At 42.1% G+C, this 18,343-nt stretch overlaps 1 protein-coding gene across 11 annotated transcripts in view; it reads left to right on the forward strand.

Moving 5' to 3' along the window:
• Positions 1-18,343, forward strand: part of TEC (tec protein tyrosine kinase) — a 119,029-nt gene that overhangs the window by 78,762 nt on the left and 21,924 nt on the right. For 4 of the 11 annotated variants that reach the window (XR_004984179.2, XM_036416902.2, XM_036416922.1 and 1 more), the window contains 6 exons: positions 1,175-1,279; positions 9,913-9,994; positions 10,676-10,804; positions 13,393-13,433; positions 14,458-14,633; positions 16,091-16,156. Coding sequence is in view for 10 of the 11 variants with exons in the window: in XM_036416902.2 (XP_036272795.1) it covers positions 1,175-1,279; positions 9,913-9,994; positions 10,676-10,804; positions 13,393-13,433; positions 14,458-14,633; positions 16,091-16,156 (599 nt within the window). In the remaining variant the exon portion in view is untranslated. Of the gene's footprint in view, positions 1-1,174; positions 1,280-9,912; positions 9,995-10,675; positions 10,805-13,392; positions 13,434-14,457; positions 14,634-16,090; positions 16,157-18,343 lie in introns of those variants that run through there. The other 7 variants (XM_036416966.1, XM_045572827.1, XM_036416939.2 and 4 more) reach the window with 6 other exon arrangements.

An 18,343-nucleotide genomic window follows, 5' to 3' on the forward strand; every position in this document is an offset into this window, starting at 1 on the left:
GCAACGCAGGGGGAAGTACTGGTGAAATGACCCCCAGAGCAGTCTAGTCCAATGGGAGCTGGTGGCTGGGACAGTTGGCAGGTCTGAAAGTCCTTTGGTGACAGTGAGGGTGCTGAGCAGGTTCCTGGGAGCGGGCAGGGGGCCCACAGATTGGGGCCAGAGGGACATTTCCAAGTATTAGATGAAGCAATTTTGTATGACTGGGGCCAGGGAATGACTGAGATTCCCCCCCCCCCCCCCATACTACACTCTTCATTTGTCTATTATATTTCTTCTTCTATTCTGTATATCTATCCCCCCATCCCGTCCCCTAAGTAGCCTTAGTCTTTATACAGGTTTATCTGTGGCATGTATCAGTTAATATTATTCAGCGAACATTCTTTATTTCTACGTTGTATTTGCAATATTTTTAATGTACAATATGTCAAGTTATCTTCGCACGTACTTTGTACTCCTTTGGGTTTTTTCCTGGAATGAATTGTCAAATCTGAGCTTACTCATGTGAGAAATCTCTATGGGTATGAGTGATTTTTGGGGGGGAGGGCTGTCTTGGTATGCCATCAGGTGTTTGCTGCAGGGAGATTTGCAGTGAGGGGTACGGGGGGGGGGGGGGGAGAGGAGGGGACGATAGGGGAGAAAGTGGAGCCTTCAGTCCGAGTCTGAGCAGAGGCTTCACATGGACGTGCCGAGGCCACCCTGTGCCCTCCTGGCTCGGTGTGCTGGAGGGGAGAGGTACCTGGCTAGCGTTTGGTTCTGTCATTGATGCTATCTTTTGGGGGCTCTCTTCAGGAAGTTGAAGAAGGAGTGCGGGAGTGGGCGGGGAGAGGTCGATGTGAGAAAAAGGAGACATATATAAAACTTTCAACGATAAAGAATAATAAAAAAAAGAAGTTGAAGAAGTTAAGATGCGTGTCTGAGACGGGAAGGCAACCATGAGAGGGAGTCCGTTGTTCTGTTCCAGAGGTTTTGGGGGGGCAAGGCAGAACCATTTCATCTTTAGGAATTAAAGGATTTAATTAGTTTGATGATAGTCCTCACAGTGTTAGTGTTTTGAATAATTTTTTAAAATTATAATATATTGAGTCAGTGATTTCATTAGCAAATGCTACCATGAGTCATGTTTTCTTATATCTTATGATTGTAATAGTTCTTTATTTTTTCTTTCTTTCCACAGAAAAAATACAGAAAGGGATTTATTGATGTTTCAAAAATAAAGTGTGTGGAAGTAGTGAAGAATGATGACGGTGTCATTCCCTGTCAGAATAAATATCCATTTCAGGTGAGCTGGCATGTTCTGTGACAGTGTTATTCTGGGCTTTTAGTCATACTGTTTGACATTACTGTTTCCTGTCATTGCTTTAGTGGTTGATTTTTTTAAAAGTTCAGCTTTATTAAGGTATAACTGACACATGAGAATGGTATCTATTTAAGGTATAAAATCCTGATGTTTTGATATATGTCTATACCCTGAGAAATGATCACCACAGCCAAGTAATTGACACATCCATCACTTCACATACCATTTTCATTCTTTTCTGTGTGGTGAGAACACGTGAAAGCTCCCTTCTTAGCAGAGTTCAAGTATCCAGTATGGTATGGAGAGCTGTGGCCACCAGGTTGTGCATTAGATCTCCAGGACTCTTTGTCTTGCGTAACTGAGACACTCGGTACTGTTGGCGGCGATAATGGCACCAGGGGTGAGACCCGTAGAGTCAGACCAGACCTGGCTTCAGCAACCTCTGCACTTGAGTTCTGGCTAAGAAAGAATTCAGAGCCAAGACTCAACCTATAAAGCAAAGTTTATTTATAAAGTCACAGTAGTAGAAGTGAGTCATAGAAGAAATAGGCTCAGGAAACAAGGTACAGAGGCAAAAGAAGGGGCCCTTAGAGCTTATGGAAGAAAGAAGGGAGGGGCGGGGAGAGAGAAAGAGGGGAAACTCAAAATAGGGGTGTGGGCATGCTACCTAGTGAGAGCCATACTGGGTCCTCTGTCTTTAAAAAATATATATTTTATTGATTTTTTACAAAGAGGAAGGGAGAGGGATAGAGAGCTAGAAACATCAATGAGAGAGAAACATCGACCAGTTGCTTCCTGCACACCCCCCCACTAAGGATGTGCCCGCAACCAATGTTCATGCCCTTGAACAGAATCGAACCTGGGACTCTTGAGTCCACTGGCCGACGCTCTATCCACTGAGCCAAACCGGTTTCGGCTGGGTCCTCCATCTTAAGGATAAAATTCTCTGAGGCCAGGGGAGGATTCCATAGAACAGTGGTCGCCAGCCGCCGGGCTGAAAGGTGGGTGACCACTGCCGTAGAATAGTCATCAGCTCTCCAGGTGTGTCCTTTCAGGGTCGTGGTCTCCACTGATTGGTTGGTACCAGGGTCATTGGTCATTGCACCCGGATCTGATGTCATCCGTGGCATCCCTCGTCCGGATTTGCTGCTTTTCTGGGCCTGGAGCTGAAACACCACCGAGGCCTAGATGTATCTGACGTGGGTCAGAACCTCCTGTCGTGGGGCCTGAGTGCTGAAGGGCTGTTCTCTGGCCCCTTTATCCATTTCCCCCAGGGCGTCTACCACATGGACTAGCAACAGGCCAACGGAGGAGAGGTCAGGGGACGATCCCGAACTGCCTGGCCGGCACTATGGGAGATCAGGGGGTTAAACTGCATGACCAGGAGTCTGCTAGGGGAGGAAAGGTTACCCTTGGGGCAGGCACTTGTTTTTGCAGTTTTGTCTGTTGCTAGGCACCTGGAACTTTCCGCCTGGGGACCTTATATGTACCTGGCCCATTGTCTTTCCTGTCTGTCTAACTGCCTACCTCAGGACCCTTTGACCTATATTTCCCCATTTTCCCATCTTCCAGCCCCTGACTTCCACTGTTCTATTCTCTGCTTCTGTGTTTGTGACTCGAATTCCACATAAATGGGGTCATTCAGTGTTTATCTTTCTGTGTCTGGCTTACCTGAGTTAGTATAATGTCTTCCAGGTTTATCCACTTAGTTAAGAATGATGGGAGTTCCTTCTTTTCTTAAAGCTGAACAATATTCCATGGTATATAGACACAACACCTTTTCTTTGTCCATTCATCTGTCTGGATATCTAGGTGGTTTGCATATGTCGGCTATTGTCAACGATGCTACAGTGACCACGGCAGTGCAGAGGTAGCGTCAAGATCCAGATTTTATTTCCTTCAGATAAATACCCAGAAGTAGGCTTGCTGAATCATATGGTAGTTGATTTTTAGTTTAGTTTGTACTTGGATAGTAATTGTGTGTTGTTTTTTTTTTCATAAACGTTTTAAGTCTTGGTTGAAACATTAAAGGAATATTTTATTGATTTCAGAGAGGAAGGGAGAGGGAGCGAGAAATAAAAACATCAATAATGGGAGGAATCATTGATTGGCTGTCTCCTGCATGCCCCGCCCTGGGGATCGAGCCCCAAACCCAGGCATGTGTCCTGACTGGAATCAAACCCTGACCCCTTTGTTCATAGGTCAGTGCTCAACCACTGAGCCATACATGCCAGGCTGGGACATTTTCTTATTCTTGTTTTTGGTCTGTTAGATTCTACCAATGCCCCGAGTTTCTAAGCCTCAGACCTAACGTGCTGCTTATTATCCAGATTGGTCATAGAGCAGTTAGGAAAGGGAGTGGAGACTGAGACGGAAAAAGGTGGAGTGAGGTGTTTTCTGTGAAGTGGAGGAGGGGTAGGTGCGAGCCCCTGGAACAAAAATGAGATTCAAAGGCTGCCTGTGATGCAAAGTGTATTAGCATTGCCTGTCCCTCAAAGCATGCCTTCTAAAAAGGTTGTGTTTTTTCACGTTTTCCTTCGTAATGATTCTTCTACTCATCTATAAGGGAGGTAAGTACACTATTCTCACTTATGGCAGGAAACTGAGGTTCACAGATGTCCAATGTCTCTCGTCCACGTTCCTTTTGTGAATGAAAACACCTCCCTACAAAGCACACGTGTTGTCACGCCCTGGAGGATCCATGGGGCATCCGAGCGTCCTGGTCACCCCCTGCCCCTCACGGTGCACTCATGCCTGGCAACCGGGGTGCAGAGGTGGGCCCTGGCATTCAGACCTGGAAGCAGACAGGCAGGACCTCTCTCCAGCTCCCACCCACCCCTCCCCTGGGCAATGAGCATCTCCAGTGCAAGTCGCCCGTGCCCAGGGCTCTGGTCTCACTGCGTGCTGAGGGGAAAAGTTGCAAAAGTGTTTTCAACATAGAGGCACAGTTCAGAGCGTGGGTGTTTTTCATGGCTACTGTGAAGTTACCAGTTTACATTTGAAATGAACGTTTCCCGGTTGGGGAGATGAAGATATTCAAGCTTTAAAGCGGCATCTGCTTATTTTCACTCAGGTGAGAATAACACAGGAGGAGGAGGGACTACAATTAATTTCCCTTTCCCCAGTCACTCACTTTAGGTCTGTCATTCCTTTGCTTGAAGAGGAGGGACAGTGTGGTGCTTAGAGAGGCAAATCAGAGGCCATACCACCCGATTCGCCGCTGATGAGCTCTGTGACCTTGTGCAAGTTTAACTGCTTTTGTGTCTCTTTCCCCTTCTGGAAAATGAGAATAATAACAATACTAGCATTCGCTTCCTAGTTGGTGTGAGGATTAACTAGGGTGATATACACTGAGTGGCCAGATTATTTTGCATTCAGAGATCATAATAATCTGGCCACTCAGTGTATAAATAGTTTATATACACAGTGAAAGCAAAGTAAGTGTTAGTTGTGTTGCTAGAGAAAACGGGTCCTTGCAGTGTTGTGAGGGCACACGTGAGTGGCAAGTTTTATCGGGGTGAAAAGAAATAATATTCCCTCGGGGATGTAGCGGTGGGCAGCAACTGCCCCCGGACCCTTACTCATCCTCCATACATTGTCTTGGTTTCGGTAACAGGCAGGCTTTCTTTCAAACTGTCCAGTCTTCTCCCTATTCTTCTCCGGCGTGTGCTGGCCCTCCCTCACCCAATCCCTCTCCTGGATTTTCCTGCGTTCTTTGCCTTTATCCTATCCTTTCCCCATCTCCCCAGGTGGGACTCCTCCCGCTGTGTTGCCATTGGGCTCCCACTGCATATACTCCCGCTTGTCGTCTGGCTTCTGATGCAGGCCTCAGCAGAGGCATTTCCCTCTGAGTCAGCCTGCCCCCATCCCACCCCGGGCAGGCGCACTGGCAGGCTGTCCCGGGGGATGTGGAAAGCAGTTCTTCCTGTCTGCCTGGGGATTAAGTCCCTTTTGTGGAGGAAGCGGCTGTCCCTTGGGGAGTCTGTGAAACTGCCCTTCCTAGCTAATCAGGCTTAATGTCTGATTTCATTTGCTCCCTTTCTTTGTTACTAACTAGCTAACTAACTAACTACTGTAACAGTTATTGTTGTTGTTATTATTATTTCTCTTACTGATACTGTTAACACTACACCTACCTCAGATCTAGAAGTAAGCCCAATTGAAATCTTGTTCTTGATTAAGTAAGTTAAGCGCATGTATAATTGTGTGTGTGTGTGTATGTGTGTGTGATTGGAAGTTTAGCAGAGAACCACTCCTATCACACTCCCAATGGCTGCTATGCATTTGCGGGGTGGCAGGTGGGTGTGGGGAGCTGCGGTTCTCATGTTCTCGGCTCAGGATTAGGAATCCTGAGAAAGATCTGCTCTGCACACTTTGGATCGGTTTAGGATGATGAGGAAAACATGAGAACAGGAAGCATTCCACCTAGAACCATTTTTTAGTTGTTGAAATGAATACATACAAGAAAAATTTAAAAATCATCTTAGAAAAGAAGAAGAGGTAAAGTTGAGCTTTAACTATGTGATTTAAACCAGCAAGGTTTAAAAGGTAGAAAGTATTCTCTTATTAAATATAACTTAAAGTTTGGGTTCTAGTTTCACATCTTCACAGTGGAAGTTTGTATCACATGCAGATGCAATGCCAGATAAAAAGAAAAGTAGAAGTAGACATTTTCAAAAGACACTAAGAAAGAAGAAGAGGTGGCTTCCCGCCTCAGCATATTCTCACCCGGGAAGGAACAGAGGACATAGGAGGAGGAGCCAGCTGCTTCCTTAGCTGAGTCTGCTGATGGCAAGGGGGTTCCCTAGGAGGCGGCATTTCTTTCCTGAGTATGGAACCCAGATCTGTCTGTCTAGCAGCTCTTAGATGCATTGCCCGCGAAGGTCTCTTGAATAAGGAATGAGTGAATGAAGAAGCAAATAGGAGGGAGGGTAACTACTGAGGATTGTTGCTAAGGGGGTGGTGGTGGTGCTGGTGGTGATTTCTTCCTCATTGAACTGGCTTCTGTGCCTCCAGGTCTGCAAAGCTCTTCCCTCTCTGACACTGTCTGCTGTGGCAGGATGACTCACCGGAAGATGAGGCACATACTGAGCAGCCTGTGGCTCCCTGCATGCCCTCTGCCCCAGTCAGCTGCCCCAGGGGGTGACACAGGTGGCTTCCAGGTGTGCTCCGGGGTTTGCTGAGAGAAGGATACTGGACCCGGATAGCTCACCCACCGGCTTGTCTGAGATGCCAAATCCATGGCTATCATTTAGGTTGAGGGTGCTGTCTATAGATAGTTCTCTATGGGAATACAAATGTCCCGAGTTAGCTAGGTAATGTATTAGTCTTAGTTATCAGAACTCTGTGTTTGGATTGGTTTTCCTCTGATTGGCTAGCCTCGAACAACCTTTAACAAAGTTATAGGCTCACCATACTGTCAAGAGGTGAGTTTTGAGGAGAAGTTAGACTGGACCCTGAAAAGACAGATTCTAGTCAGGGAGCCCCGTGAAGGTGTTTGGGGCAAACAAGAACAAGAAGAGCCTTTGGAGGTCAAACAGGCCCTACTCAGATGACGCAAGCTCACCTACCTTGGTTTTCTCATCTGGAAAATGAGGGTCCTATTGCTAATAGAGACATGGGCTGCCACATGGAGTACATGGGCCAGTGTATGTAGCCTGATGTAAAGACTCAGTAAAGTGGATTATTGTAATGAATTATCACCACCCAGCCAGGTTTCTGGAAGGTTCAAAGCCCTAGCAGTTCTTTCCAGATATCCCTGTTCAATTCAGAATGATTGCTACATGGTACATTTTTACCTAATTCTTAGGTACAGAGTTGATTGCATTGATGAACCTGGGTACCAATTCCAATGTGTGTATGTGTGTTTTCTATATATGTGTGTGTGTATATATATATATATATATATTTTTTTTTTTAATTTTTAAAATCTTCATTGTTGAGAGTATTACAGATGTTCCCCCCCTTTTCCTCCTTGACCCACACCAGCCAGTTCCCACCCCACCCCAGGCCTTCACCACCCTATTGTGTGTTTTCTAACACACCACCAAGTAATTCCCTGACACCTGCTAGGTGTCCTACAATTCGTTTCAGTTCTAACACTATCTGACCAAAGATAGCATCGATTCCATCGGTTAAGGGCTCAGTCCCTCAAGACTGGTCCCACTTTAGATGCCAGTGGCAACCCCAAGGTATCGCCTGTGCTGCTGATCTACTGGCTATATAGATCGGAGGTTTCCTCAGGCTCCTCCTTGGGTGTGAGTAATTTGCTACAGAACAGCTCAGAGAACTCAGAGAAATATTCTACTTACTAGATCACAAGTTTATTATGAAAGATTGTAACTCAGGAGCATCCAGATGGAAGAGATGCATAGGACAGGGCCTGGGGAAAGGGCATGGAGGTGTCATGCCCTCCACTCTCCCCAAGTCTCCACGCATTCATGAACCCAGAAATTCCCTGAACCTGCTCCTTTTTAGGGTTTTTATGGAGGATTCTTTGCATAAGCATGATTGATGACATCATTGGCCATTGCTGATGGAACTCAGTCTCTAGTCCCTCTCCCCTCCCTGGAGTTGGAGTGGGGTGGGGTAGGGGAACTGGAAGTGCCAACCCTTTAATCACAAGGTTGCCTCTGTTGACAACCAGCCCTCATGCTTAGGTACTTTCTGGAAGTTACCTCATTAGCACAACAAAAGACATCTTTGTCACTGTAGGCACTGGATAGTCCAAGGGTTTTAGGATTTCTGTGCCAGGGACCATGATGAATTTCAAATAGATATTTATTTTCTTACTATAAATCACAATATCACAGGTGTGACAATCATGGACCAAACGAGGCAACACAGATCGCCACATCTCTCTTAGTGCTTTATCTTTACCTCTCTATCATGTCTCATTTTCTGTCTTGTTGTAAAGTATTTCTATCCGTGTCTTGAAAATAAGGTTATTGTTGGATACGCTTTTGTATCTATGTAGCCCCATCAAAATGCTAGGTGGATGAATTCATCGCTGAATGAAATATACCACTGTTGTTCTATGGTGCTCACATTGCTCTTTGACTAAGTTTATTTGATAGAAATGAATGAGAATTACCTATTGAAGATGTCCAGGAACAGTCATTTACCAATGAAAGGGCTATTTGTGTTCAATCCAGTGGCTGTGGATGTGGTGAAGAGAGGTTGCTAGCCATATATATATATTAGAGGCCCGATGCATGAAATTTGTGCAAGGGACTCGGGCCTTGCAGTTGTGGCCTGAGGCATCCATGGCAGCTGCCTTGGCCCTCGCAGTCCTGGCTTCCTCTGGAAGGACATCCAGTCTAATTAGCATATTATGCTTTTATTCTTATAGATACTAGAGGCCCAGTGCATGAAATTTGTGCACAGGTAGGGTCCCTAGTGGCTGCCTGCCGCCAGCCAGGGCCACCTTTCCCATGGTTAGCTGGCCGGTCCCACTCCCTGGTCAAACTCCCCATTGAGGGGACAGTTTGCATATTAGGCTTTTATGATATAGGTTTTTAAATCTTTATGTTAAAAATATTACATATGTCCCCTTCTTTTTCCATTGTCCATATATGTTTTTTACACAATCAAGGTGTTTCTGCCTTGTGACAGACATTAAGACCAAAGATAAAATTCTTGGGTTACTTTCCCAGGTTTAATTTTATTACTCACTAGAAGACCAACGCACAAAATTCGTGCAAGGGGCTCAGCCCTCGCAGCCCTGGCTTTTTCCAGAAGGTTGTCCGGACAGTTGTTCTGCTGTTTAATCTAGTTATCATATTAGCTCTTTAGTACATAAGATTCTAAAAGCATGAGTAATAAGACTACTTACCGTATTTTTCGGACCATAAGACGCTCCAGACCATAAGACGCACCAGTTGTTTGACAGAAGTTACCTCTCACAGAGACACTGGTAGGAAGTTTGGGCTTTGGAATCAGGATTGTGGCTTTCTGGAATACCTGCCAAATAATGACAAGTAAGTTAAGGAGCACAGCATTCTGGGTACCGCTCGCAGTGCATTCTATGTGAAGGGTGCCTCCTGGTGTTACACAGGCGTGAAGAGTCCATGGGTAGGCCTTAGTCTCTTCATCTATAAAATACTGATGGCGTGATGGTAGGAATCCTTGAGTGAAGGTGTGTAAAGCACTTAGCATAGAGTTAGAATAGTCAGTGCTTAATAGTTAGTTATGGCAATTATTTATAGTGGCAAAAAGAAAGTACAGCAGTGACGCCTCAGGAGTGGTCCATTTACCTAAATAGTATTCAGAAAAACACTGGATGAGAATCATCCCTGTTACACCGGGTTTACCTAAGGAGCTTTAGTGAATTAGGTCACGGGAAGAAACCAGATTACAGAAGCATCCTGGCCTCTGTAACCTTTTCTTCTATAAAGCTTGGCCCGTTTCAAAACGTGTATCCTATTCGATGTAGACATGAAGAAACAGATGCGTTTTCTGAGGCAGGAATCTAGGTTCTTTGGGTCCCAAGTAACTGACTTTTATTCACTTATTTCAGAATCATTTATCAGTGTCTGTGGTACCAAGGGCTCTGTGCTAGACAAAGTGCTGTGTCTGAGTATTTCTCACCGACTCTGTCTTATCTTTTATTTTAGGTTGTTCATGATGCTAACACACTTTACATTTTTGCACCTAGTGCACAAAGCAGGGACCAGTGGGTGAAGAAGTTGAAAGAAGGTAAAACTCCTATAATGAATATAATCTGTATATAATTGTAGGACAGGCCATTGTTATCACTAAAACAGAAACACAGCTAGTGTACCTTGCATTTATAATCTTTTACTATACAATAAGTATTTCTCCAAGGACATTCTGTTACCTAAGTGATACATCTGTTTATTGAAGATAACTTTTTTTTTTTTTTTAAATAATCTGATTCCTTCTAGTGGCATATATATAGTTTCTAAGAAAAGTATGCTTTTATTTAGTGCATGATATATTTAAAGTGATAAAACACTTGGCTTCTATGATAATGGGATCTGATATTTTTTAAGACATTCACAAGGCAGTCAACATTCGGTGTGGATGAATTGACTTTGCTTAAAAGTATTTAAATGAGGGATTTGTCCCATACAACCCTCCTTGCTTCTTCTGTAAAACAGAATGGTGGTGGGTTGACTTCTTTGCTTATCCATTACCGTGTAGCCCAGATTACTTCTGCTAACAAGGAGACTTCACCAAAAAAGGAGGCAAAAGAGAGCCACGTGGATTTTTCTGAATGCTGGGCTGGATGATGTTAGAGGAAGTTCTCATAATAGATATGGAATCTGAGAAATTAAGAAGGATTGACTGTTACTAAGGAGACGTTATCATCTCTGCCTTATTTCACTAATCATTTAATGTGTTTATGAATTGCAGAAATAAAGAACAACAATAATATTATGATTAAATATCATCCTAAATTTTGGGCAGATGGGAGTTATCAGTGTTGCAGACAAACTGAAAAGCTAGCACCTGGATGTGAAAAATACAATCTTTTTGAAAGTAGTAAGTATTCGTTTTGTTCTATGATTATATTGTGCTCAGTGATTATACATAATATTGGTGTAGTGAGAAAGTGACATATTTTGATTTTGAGGTTGTTGAAGTATGGCCTTCGTTCGCACTTTCTAGCAAAGAGAAAACATTGGGCAGGTGTACTTGTAAGAATAATTATATTTAGTTAGCAGTGGGGCCATTTCATGGGATCCAAACATCTAATCAGCTTGTGGGGCCTTTTATCACAATGTGGAAGCTGCTAAAAGTGACTATTAAAAATGTGAGCCTAGTATGGCACCGCCATCACCTTTTCATCAACTTTATTGAGGTATAATTGACATATAAAATTGTAATGTATTTAAAGAATAAGACATGATGATTTGATAAACTTATGAGTTGTGAAAGGATTCCTCCCATTAACACATCCATCACCTCGCGTGTTTACCCTTTTCTATGTATGAGTGAGAATGTTTAAGTTGTACTTGCTTCGTAAACTTCATTTAAAACACTACAGAGATCAATTATAGTCACCATGGTATACACTAGACCCTCACACCTTGTTCATCTTACAATTGAAAGGTTGTTCCCTTTTACTAACATTCCTGTTTTCCTATTTCCAGCTCAGTTTTCTATGATGTTTGACTTTTTTAAGATTCCACATATAACTGATACCATATGGGTGACACCTATAGAGTATCCCCCAAAATGTATACACACTTTGAATGATTATAAAGTCAGTGTTTATTAACCTACAGTTCATTTTCAAAATTTGAAAGAATCTACAGAAATAAATAAATTTTTTTGGTTAATGCCTGTTCTCAAACCAATGACTGTTCTGGTCCAGGCTCTGCCGGTAATGTGAAGCAGTGGAATCGCAAACATCAGGAGTCATTTTGTTTGGCATCTGTGTGCCCTCAATTCATCAACTATTGCCAGTTTGCACTGTAAACTTTATCTTGTATGTGTCCCCATAAAAAAGTCCAGTGGATAAATTTTCTTTGTCAAAGCTTAGTCTGGTTCACTCATTATTTCAAATCAGCTATACTTAAAAAAGTGAAAATTAAGTGAGTTACTAGGTGTTCAACTGCATATACATATTTGGGACACTTTGCATCATTATAAAGTCAGTGTTTGTACTTCCACTACATTTTCAAACTTCCAGTAGCGTTTTAGGGTGAAATTCCTTTGTTCAAAGCTTAATCTGGCTGAAAAGAATGAAACATCAGTTGAGCTACCAGGTGTTAAAGGGTATATTTGTGTTTTTGGGACATCCTGTATGTCACATTTTCAACACTCTTATGTTGTTTCTCTACCTGGATAGTGTGAGTCATGCTGCAGTGAGCATGGGAGGGCAATATCTTTTTGAGGTATTGATTTTACTTCCTTTGTGTATATACCCAGAGTGGTATTGTTGGGTCCTATGGTAGAGCTATTTTTATTTTCCTGAGGAACCTCCATACTGACTGTACCAGTTGACATACCCAACAACAGGGCTCCCTTTTCTCCATGTCCTCACCAGCATTTATCCCTGGTGTTTTTTATAACAGCCTTTATAATAGATGTGAGGTGAAACATCGTTGTAGTTTTGATTTGCATTTCCCTAAAGACGAGTGATGTTGAGCATTTTTTTATAAATCTGTTGGCCATTTGTATGTTTTCTTTGGAAAAAATGTCTTCAGCTCCTTTGCCCATTTTTGATGGTTGTTACTATTGCCATTGAGTTGTATGAGTTCAATATATATATATATATATCTTTTTAAAAATTTATTTTATTGATTTTTTACAGAGAGAAAGGGAGAGGGATAGAGAGTTAGAAACATCGATGAGAGAGAGACATCGACCAGCTGCCTCCTGCACACCCCTTACTGGGGATGTGCCCACAACCAACGTACATGCCCTTGACTGGAATCGAACCCGGAACCTTTCAGTGTGCAGGCCGACACTCTATCCACTGAGCCAAACCGGTTTCCGCTCATTGTATATTTTATATGTTTATCCCTTTTTAGATATATGACTTGCAAATATTTTCTCCTCTTCCATAGGCTGCCTTTTCATTTTGTTGACGATTTCCTTTGCTTAATAGAAGATTTTTAGTTTTATATAATCCTACTTGTTTACAAAGACTAAACAAGGCCCCATTCCCTGTGGCCTTTACAACCTGCTCAGAAAGACAGAAATACAAACCAATTTGAACAGCATTTAAAAATCTTTAAAATCCTGTTGCAAATATTAATACGAGCAACCACTACAGTGAGACAGTCAGAGTGGACTTCTTGCCAATGTGTTCATTTTCATTTTTCCTTAAAATGATCCATCATTGGCCGAAACCAGTTTGGCTCAGTGGTAGAGCGCCGGTCTGCAGACTAAAGGGTCCCAGGTTCGATTCCGGTCAGGGGCATGTACCTTGGTTGCGGGCACATCCCCGGTAGGGGGTGTGCAAGAGGCAGCTGGTCGATGTTTCTCTCTCATCGACATTTCTAGCTCTCTCTCTCTCTCCCTCCTCTCTGTAAAATATCAATAAAATATATTAAAAAAAAAAAAATGACCCATCATTGGTAGATGGCATTTTGACCTACTCTTGTTGCTGTCATTTCCAGGTATAAGAAAAGCACTACCTCCGGCACCGGAAACAAAGAAGGTAGGTGGCCTTTAACTTTCGGAAGCACTTGCAGTTTATTGAGAAAGTTTATATTCCTTCAGGTGATGCTGTTTGCCCCCTCCCCCCATCATATCAGAAACAGATATGCTATAGCTGATTTGATTTTGGGGGTATCAGATAGTATTATTTGTATCAGATATTATCATCGGGGCCCCTACTATCATCTGGCATTTTGCCTGCATTTCGGCTTCAAGAATTGTATAAGAGGCCCAGCTGGTGTGGCTCAGGGGTTGAGCATCAACCTATGAACCAGGTCAGTGTTTGATTCCCACCCAGTCAGGGGGTGTGCAGAAGGAAGCCAATCAACGATTCTCTCACATCATTGATGTTTCTCTCTCTCTCCCTCTTCCTCTTTGAAATTATATATAATTAAAAGAGAATTGTGTAAGAGGTGTGGGACTTCACAGAAACATTTTAGTCTTAAAACCGCAGTCTTACGGCACAGATTTAGTGACACTCCTTTGGAGAGTGGGATATGGTGGGAAGCACAGGTACGCTGCACCCAGGCAGGGCCTGATCCAACGTGACTCTGGTGGGAGTGACCTGGAGTGGGTTACTTACACCCTCGTTTCCTCAGTTGTAAATGGGGAATTATGTACTAAGTGTGTGTCTTGCACACAGGAAGACAAATGTAAATTCCTTTGGGTGGGAGGAGACCAGATAAAAGTCTCCATTCCATGCTGTGTTTCCCCATTGCAGGCCCTTGGTGCGGTGGGTCTCGCTTTTGTGGTTTCTACTCACCTATCACCCCTTCCTTCTTCCTGGAATGCTGCCCCTGCCCCTGAGCAGAAGCCTTTTGAAGTTTCAAGATAGTTTTTGTGCCTGCCCTATCTTCTGAAACCCATGAGAGGTCCAGTAGCATCAGACTTATGGGAGGGTTCACCAGATGATATGAGGCAGACTCGAGGGTTCTGCTCTGTTCTGTGGTGATGTGTGAATCACTCAGTGTGTTACTGCTCACAGAGGGAAGACTAAACTTTCACACGTTCTCTCCTTTTCTTAGCGAAGGCCTCCCCCACCAATTCCACCCGAAGAAGAAGATAATAGCGAAGAAATAGTGGTAGCTATGTATGATTTCCAAGCGACAGAAGCACATGACCTCAGGTTAGAGAGAGGCCAGGAGTATATCATTTTAGAGAAGAATGATGTTCATTGGTGGAGAGCAAGAGATAAATATGGGTAAGTATGACACACGGTGGGTGGTGGGGGTTAAGTGCTGAGGAGAAGAGGGTAACGTGTAACTCCCACGGAAGGAGACTGGTTCTGCTGGCCGGCCATAAGTGAAACTAAACATTATTACTTTGCAGTAGCACAATGGATTCTTATCAGTTCTGCAATAAATATGAATGGATCGACCACTTCTTTCCAGAAATTAGGATGCATTACACTGGTCTCTTTCTCATCCATGATAGGTTTAATTGGATTATTTTGATCTTGAAAAAACCCTGCGTTTTTATGTTTTTACACCCTGAGGGGTGTGTGTGTGTATGTGTGTGTGAGAGAGAGAGAGAGAGACACCCTGAGGTGTGTGTGTGTGTGTGTGTGTGTGTGTGTGAGAGAGAGAGAGAGAGAGAGAGAGAGAGAGAGAGAGAGAGAGAGAGAGAGAGAGAGAATATCTACATGTGCATGACTGTATGTATAAAATACTTGCACAGCCAGGCATGTGCTAGCTCCTCTTAGCAAGAAATGATACCTGGAGACAATAGTTGGGGTGCTGGGATTCTGTTACTGGATTGTTATTGCTCTTAGGTCTTTCTCAATGTAATAGGACTACACGTACATACTCGCTGTGAATGTATTATGAGTTCTTAATAATAGTTCAAATTCAGAGTGAAGATTGCAAGGTTTGCACTCAATTTTTAAATTTTATACATGAATCTCTTCCTTCTTATGTGGAGAATCTTAGCTTCTACCAAGATTCCACCTATTATGAATTCTTCTTTAACTGTAGTGTGTATAAGAGTCATATGGGGTAAAAATCAAAGATTTCTTGGCCTCACATAGACCTTCTCAATTCAGATCTCTTGGGGTATGACACAAGAATTTGCCTTAACAAGCACTCCAGATAATATTGATGTGACGGTCAAGGACTACCTCCTATGAAATAATGTTCTATATGGAGGTATCGGAGTGGTGGGTATTTTTATCCAACACTTTAACTTTTTTGAAGTAATGGTTTATTTAAAACATCCCAAGGAGTTTTGAATTCAAGGCTAGCATCATGGAATATTAGGAAGGGCCTTGAACCTAGTCACAAGTTTAGAGATGAGATCAATTGCTGGCAGTGTTGCTGGCTTTGTGTAGGTATCTTTATATGTAAAAATAACTGAGATAATCCTCTTCCTGGTTTGGGACCTTGAGAAAGTCCCTTAATCTTTCTAAGCCTTGGTTTCCCCACCAGAAAGTAGGTACAAAATACCTGCCTATTTCAGACTTATTGTGAGTATCAAATGAGGAAGTACTTTGTAAAGCATCAAATGCTTTTGCTATATTGACTTACCAAAGGTCAGCTGGTCTTTCTTATAAGCTTTAGGCAATATTATACTTTCATTATTTTAAGAAAGCAATAATCTTTCTTTTAACAACCTCTTAGTAAGATAATATCAGTTTACCTAAAGTATTTTTCTTCTTTCTAGGAGTGAAGGATATATCCCAAGCAATTATGTAACAGGAAAGAAATCAAACAACTTAGATCAATATGAGTAAGTAAATGTTTATTTTGTGAATGTGGAGAACCAGGAAATGTGTTCATTTTCTAATTATGTAAGGAATCTTGGAGGTTAATGGATATCTTTCATTATCTTTAGAAGGTGGTACTAACATAGGCTTCACTTACTTGTCTAGGTTGTAAAAGATGCTGAGAGAATTAGTTTCTATAATACACTTTACCTGAAGGTACTGTGTATAAATGGTTTTATATAGCAATACAATTAAATTTATTGTAAACAAATCACACGTTAACTGACTTTGAAATGCAGGTCATTGTTCATGCATTCAAAAAATCAGAATATAGTTTCTCAGAGTGGCCTTTAAAAAACATGTTTGATTATTTTTTTCTAAGTATAATAATATATGATTATTGTTTTAAAATTGTTTGAAAAATATTAAAAAGTTAGAAAAATTACTCATAAATAACATAGAATTGATCTGTCAACATTAGCATATTTTGCTTCAATTTTTTAAAAAAAATAGAATCATGCTGTAGATAACTGTTTTATATTGTGTTTATTCCACTTAATAGAACATTATGAATCTATTTCCTCATGCCATTAATTACTCTTCAGAAACACTTTTATAACTGCATTATATTTCTTTGTAATAAATTCATCAAATATTTGCTGAAACCTTAGAATGTATCAGGTACTGTGCTAGGCCTTGGGGGGTATAGCCAGACATGTGGCATATGAATATGCAGTAGTTTATATAATCATTTTCTTATTTGTGTGGCATTATGTTTGTGTAGGCATCTTTATATGTAAAAATAACTGAGATAACCCTCTTCCTGCTTACTGTCTTAAACCAGATCTCTAAAAATCAATGTACTGGGCTAACGGCTAGTTATGAATGGGTTAAGACCCCTAGTGAATGCAGTCAGATTACTTTACAAAGAAAGCAATGGCATACTATTCATATGCCACTGGCCATGCATGGCCAGGTGTTAATGAGAGGCTTATATATAACAAACTCTCTTTTGTGGTTATACTAAGGAAATGTACTGATGTTTCCATTTACTTCTTTAAAAACACTACTACCAATAATAACAACAACGAAAAGCTGTTTCCTCTGACCATGTCACTTTTTAGAACATGAGTATACCTTAAAGATCTAAAAAAGATTAATAGGTTCAAAAGTGACAGCATTTAGTGGTATGATTCCTCAAGGTTGTTTATAAGTAGGGAATGAAAATTATAAATAATAGTGTTACTATTCTTAATATTTTTGGAGCCCAGCCAGTGTTGCTCAGTTGGTTGAGCATCATCTCATGCACCAAGAAGTTGCTGGTTTGATTCCTGGTCAGGGCACATGCCCGGGTTGCAGGCTCCATCCTCGGTAGAGGGGTGCAGGAGGCCGCCAATGAATGTATGGGTGCAAGAGGCAGCCGATCAATGTTTTCTCTCTCATCGATGTTTCTATCTCTTCCTCTTCCTTCCTCTCTCTCTAAAATCAATAAAACATATTAAAAAATATTTTAGAAAAATATAGCCAAATCCTTAGAATTAGGGAAGATTCTAAAAGATGAAAACTTGGACCTGATTTTAAAGTGATCTGAGAACTAACAGGTCAAGGACTGTCTCCTATGAAATGGACTGTTGAGATATTGGAGTGGTGGATATTTTTATCCAACAACTTAACTTTTCTGAAGTAGTGCTTTCTTTAAAACATCCCATGAAGTTTTGAATTCAAGACCAGCATCATGGAGTATTAGGAAGGGCTCTGGACCTAGGCATAAGGGCTGGCTAGGTTTGGGACCTTGAGGAGAAGGGTGCACTTGACAACCAGATAATCCCCTAAAATGTGAGAACTCCCTTATGACTCACGGAATTACAAGTAAGGATTTTACGAAGTTTGTGATTCAGTGCCATGAGTTTTTGGGTCTATCTTAGGATGGAAATGTTCTCTCCTCTGAGGTATTCTCCTCCTCTGTGTGACTAAGTGAGCTTATGTAAGGTCTCGGCGTGGGCGTCTCCTCGGCCATGTGCCAGAGGTCAGGGATTCCACATGGCATCGTGCCACGCCTGCCGGATGAAAAGGGGAAACCTGTTCTTAATGTGACAGCCAGAGTTCCCCTTCTTCTCCTGCTGTCTTTCCGCTCTTAAATGTCCCCAAGGTAAACGCCTGTTGGCAGCTGTTAAGTCAAGAGTTCTGCTGTTTGTTTGGGCCTAGGAGCA

The sequence above is a fragment of the Pipistrellus kuhlii genome, unplaced genomic scaffold (genome assembly GCF_014108245.1).
Source record: "Pipistrellus kuhlii isolate mPipKuh1 unplaced genomic scaffold, mPipKuh1.p scaffold_m20_p_1, whole genome shotgun sequence".
Classification (NCBI taxonomy): Eukaryota; Metazoa; Chordata; class Mammalia; order Chiroptera; family Vespertilionidae; genus Pipistrellus; species Pipistrellus kuhlii.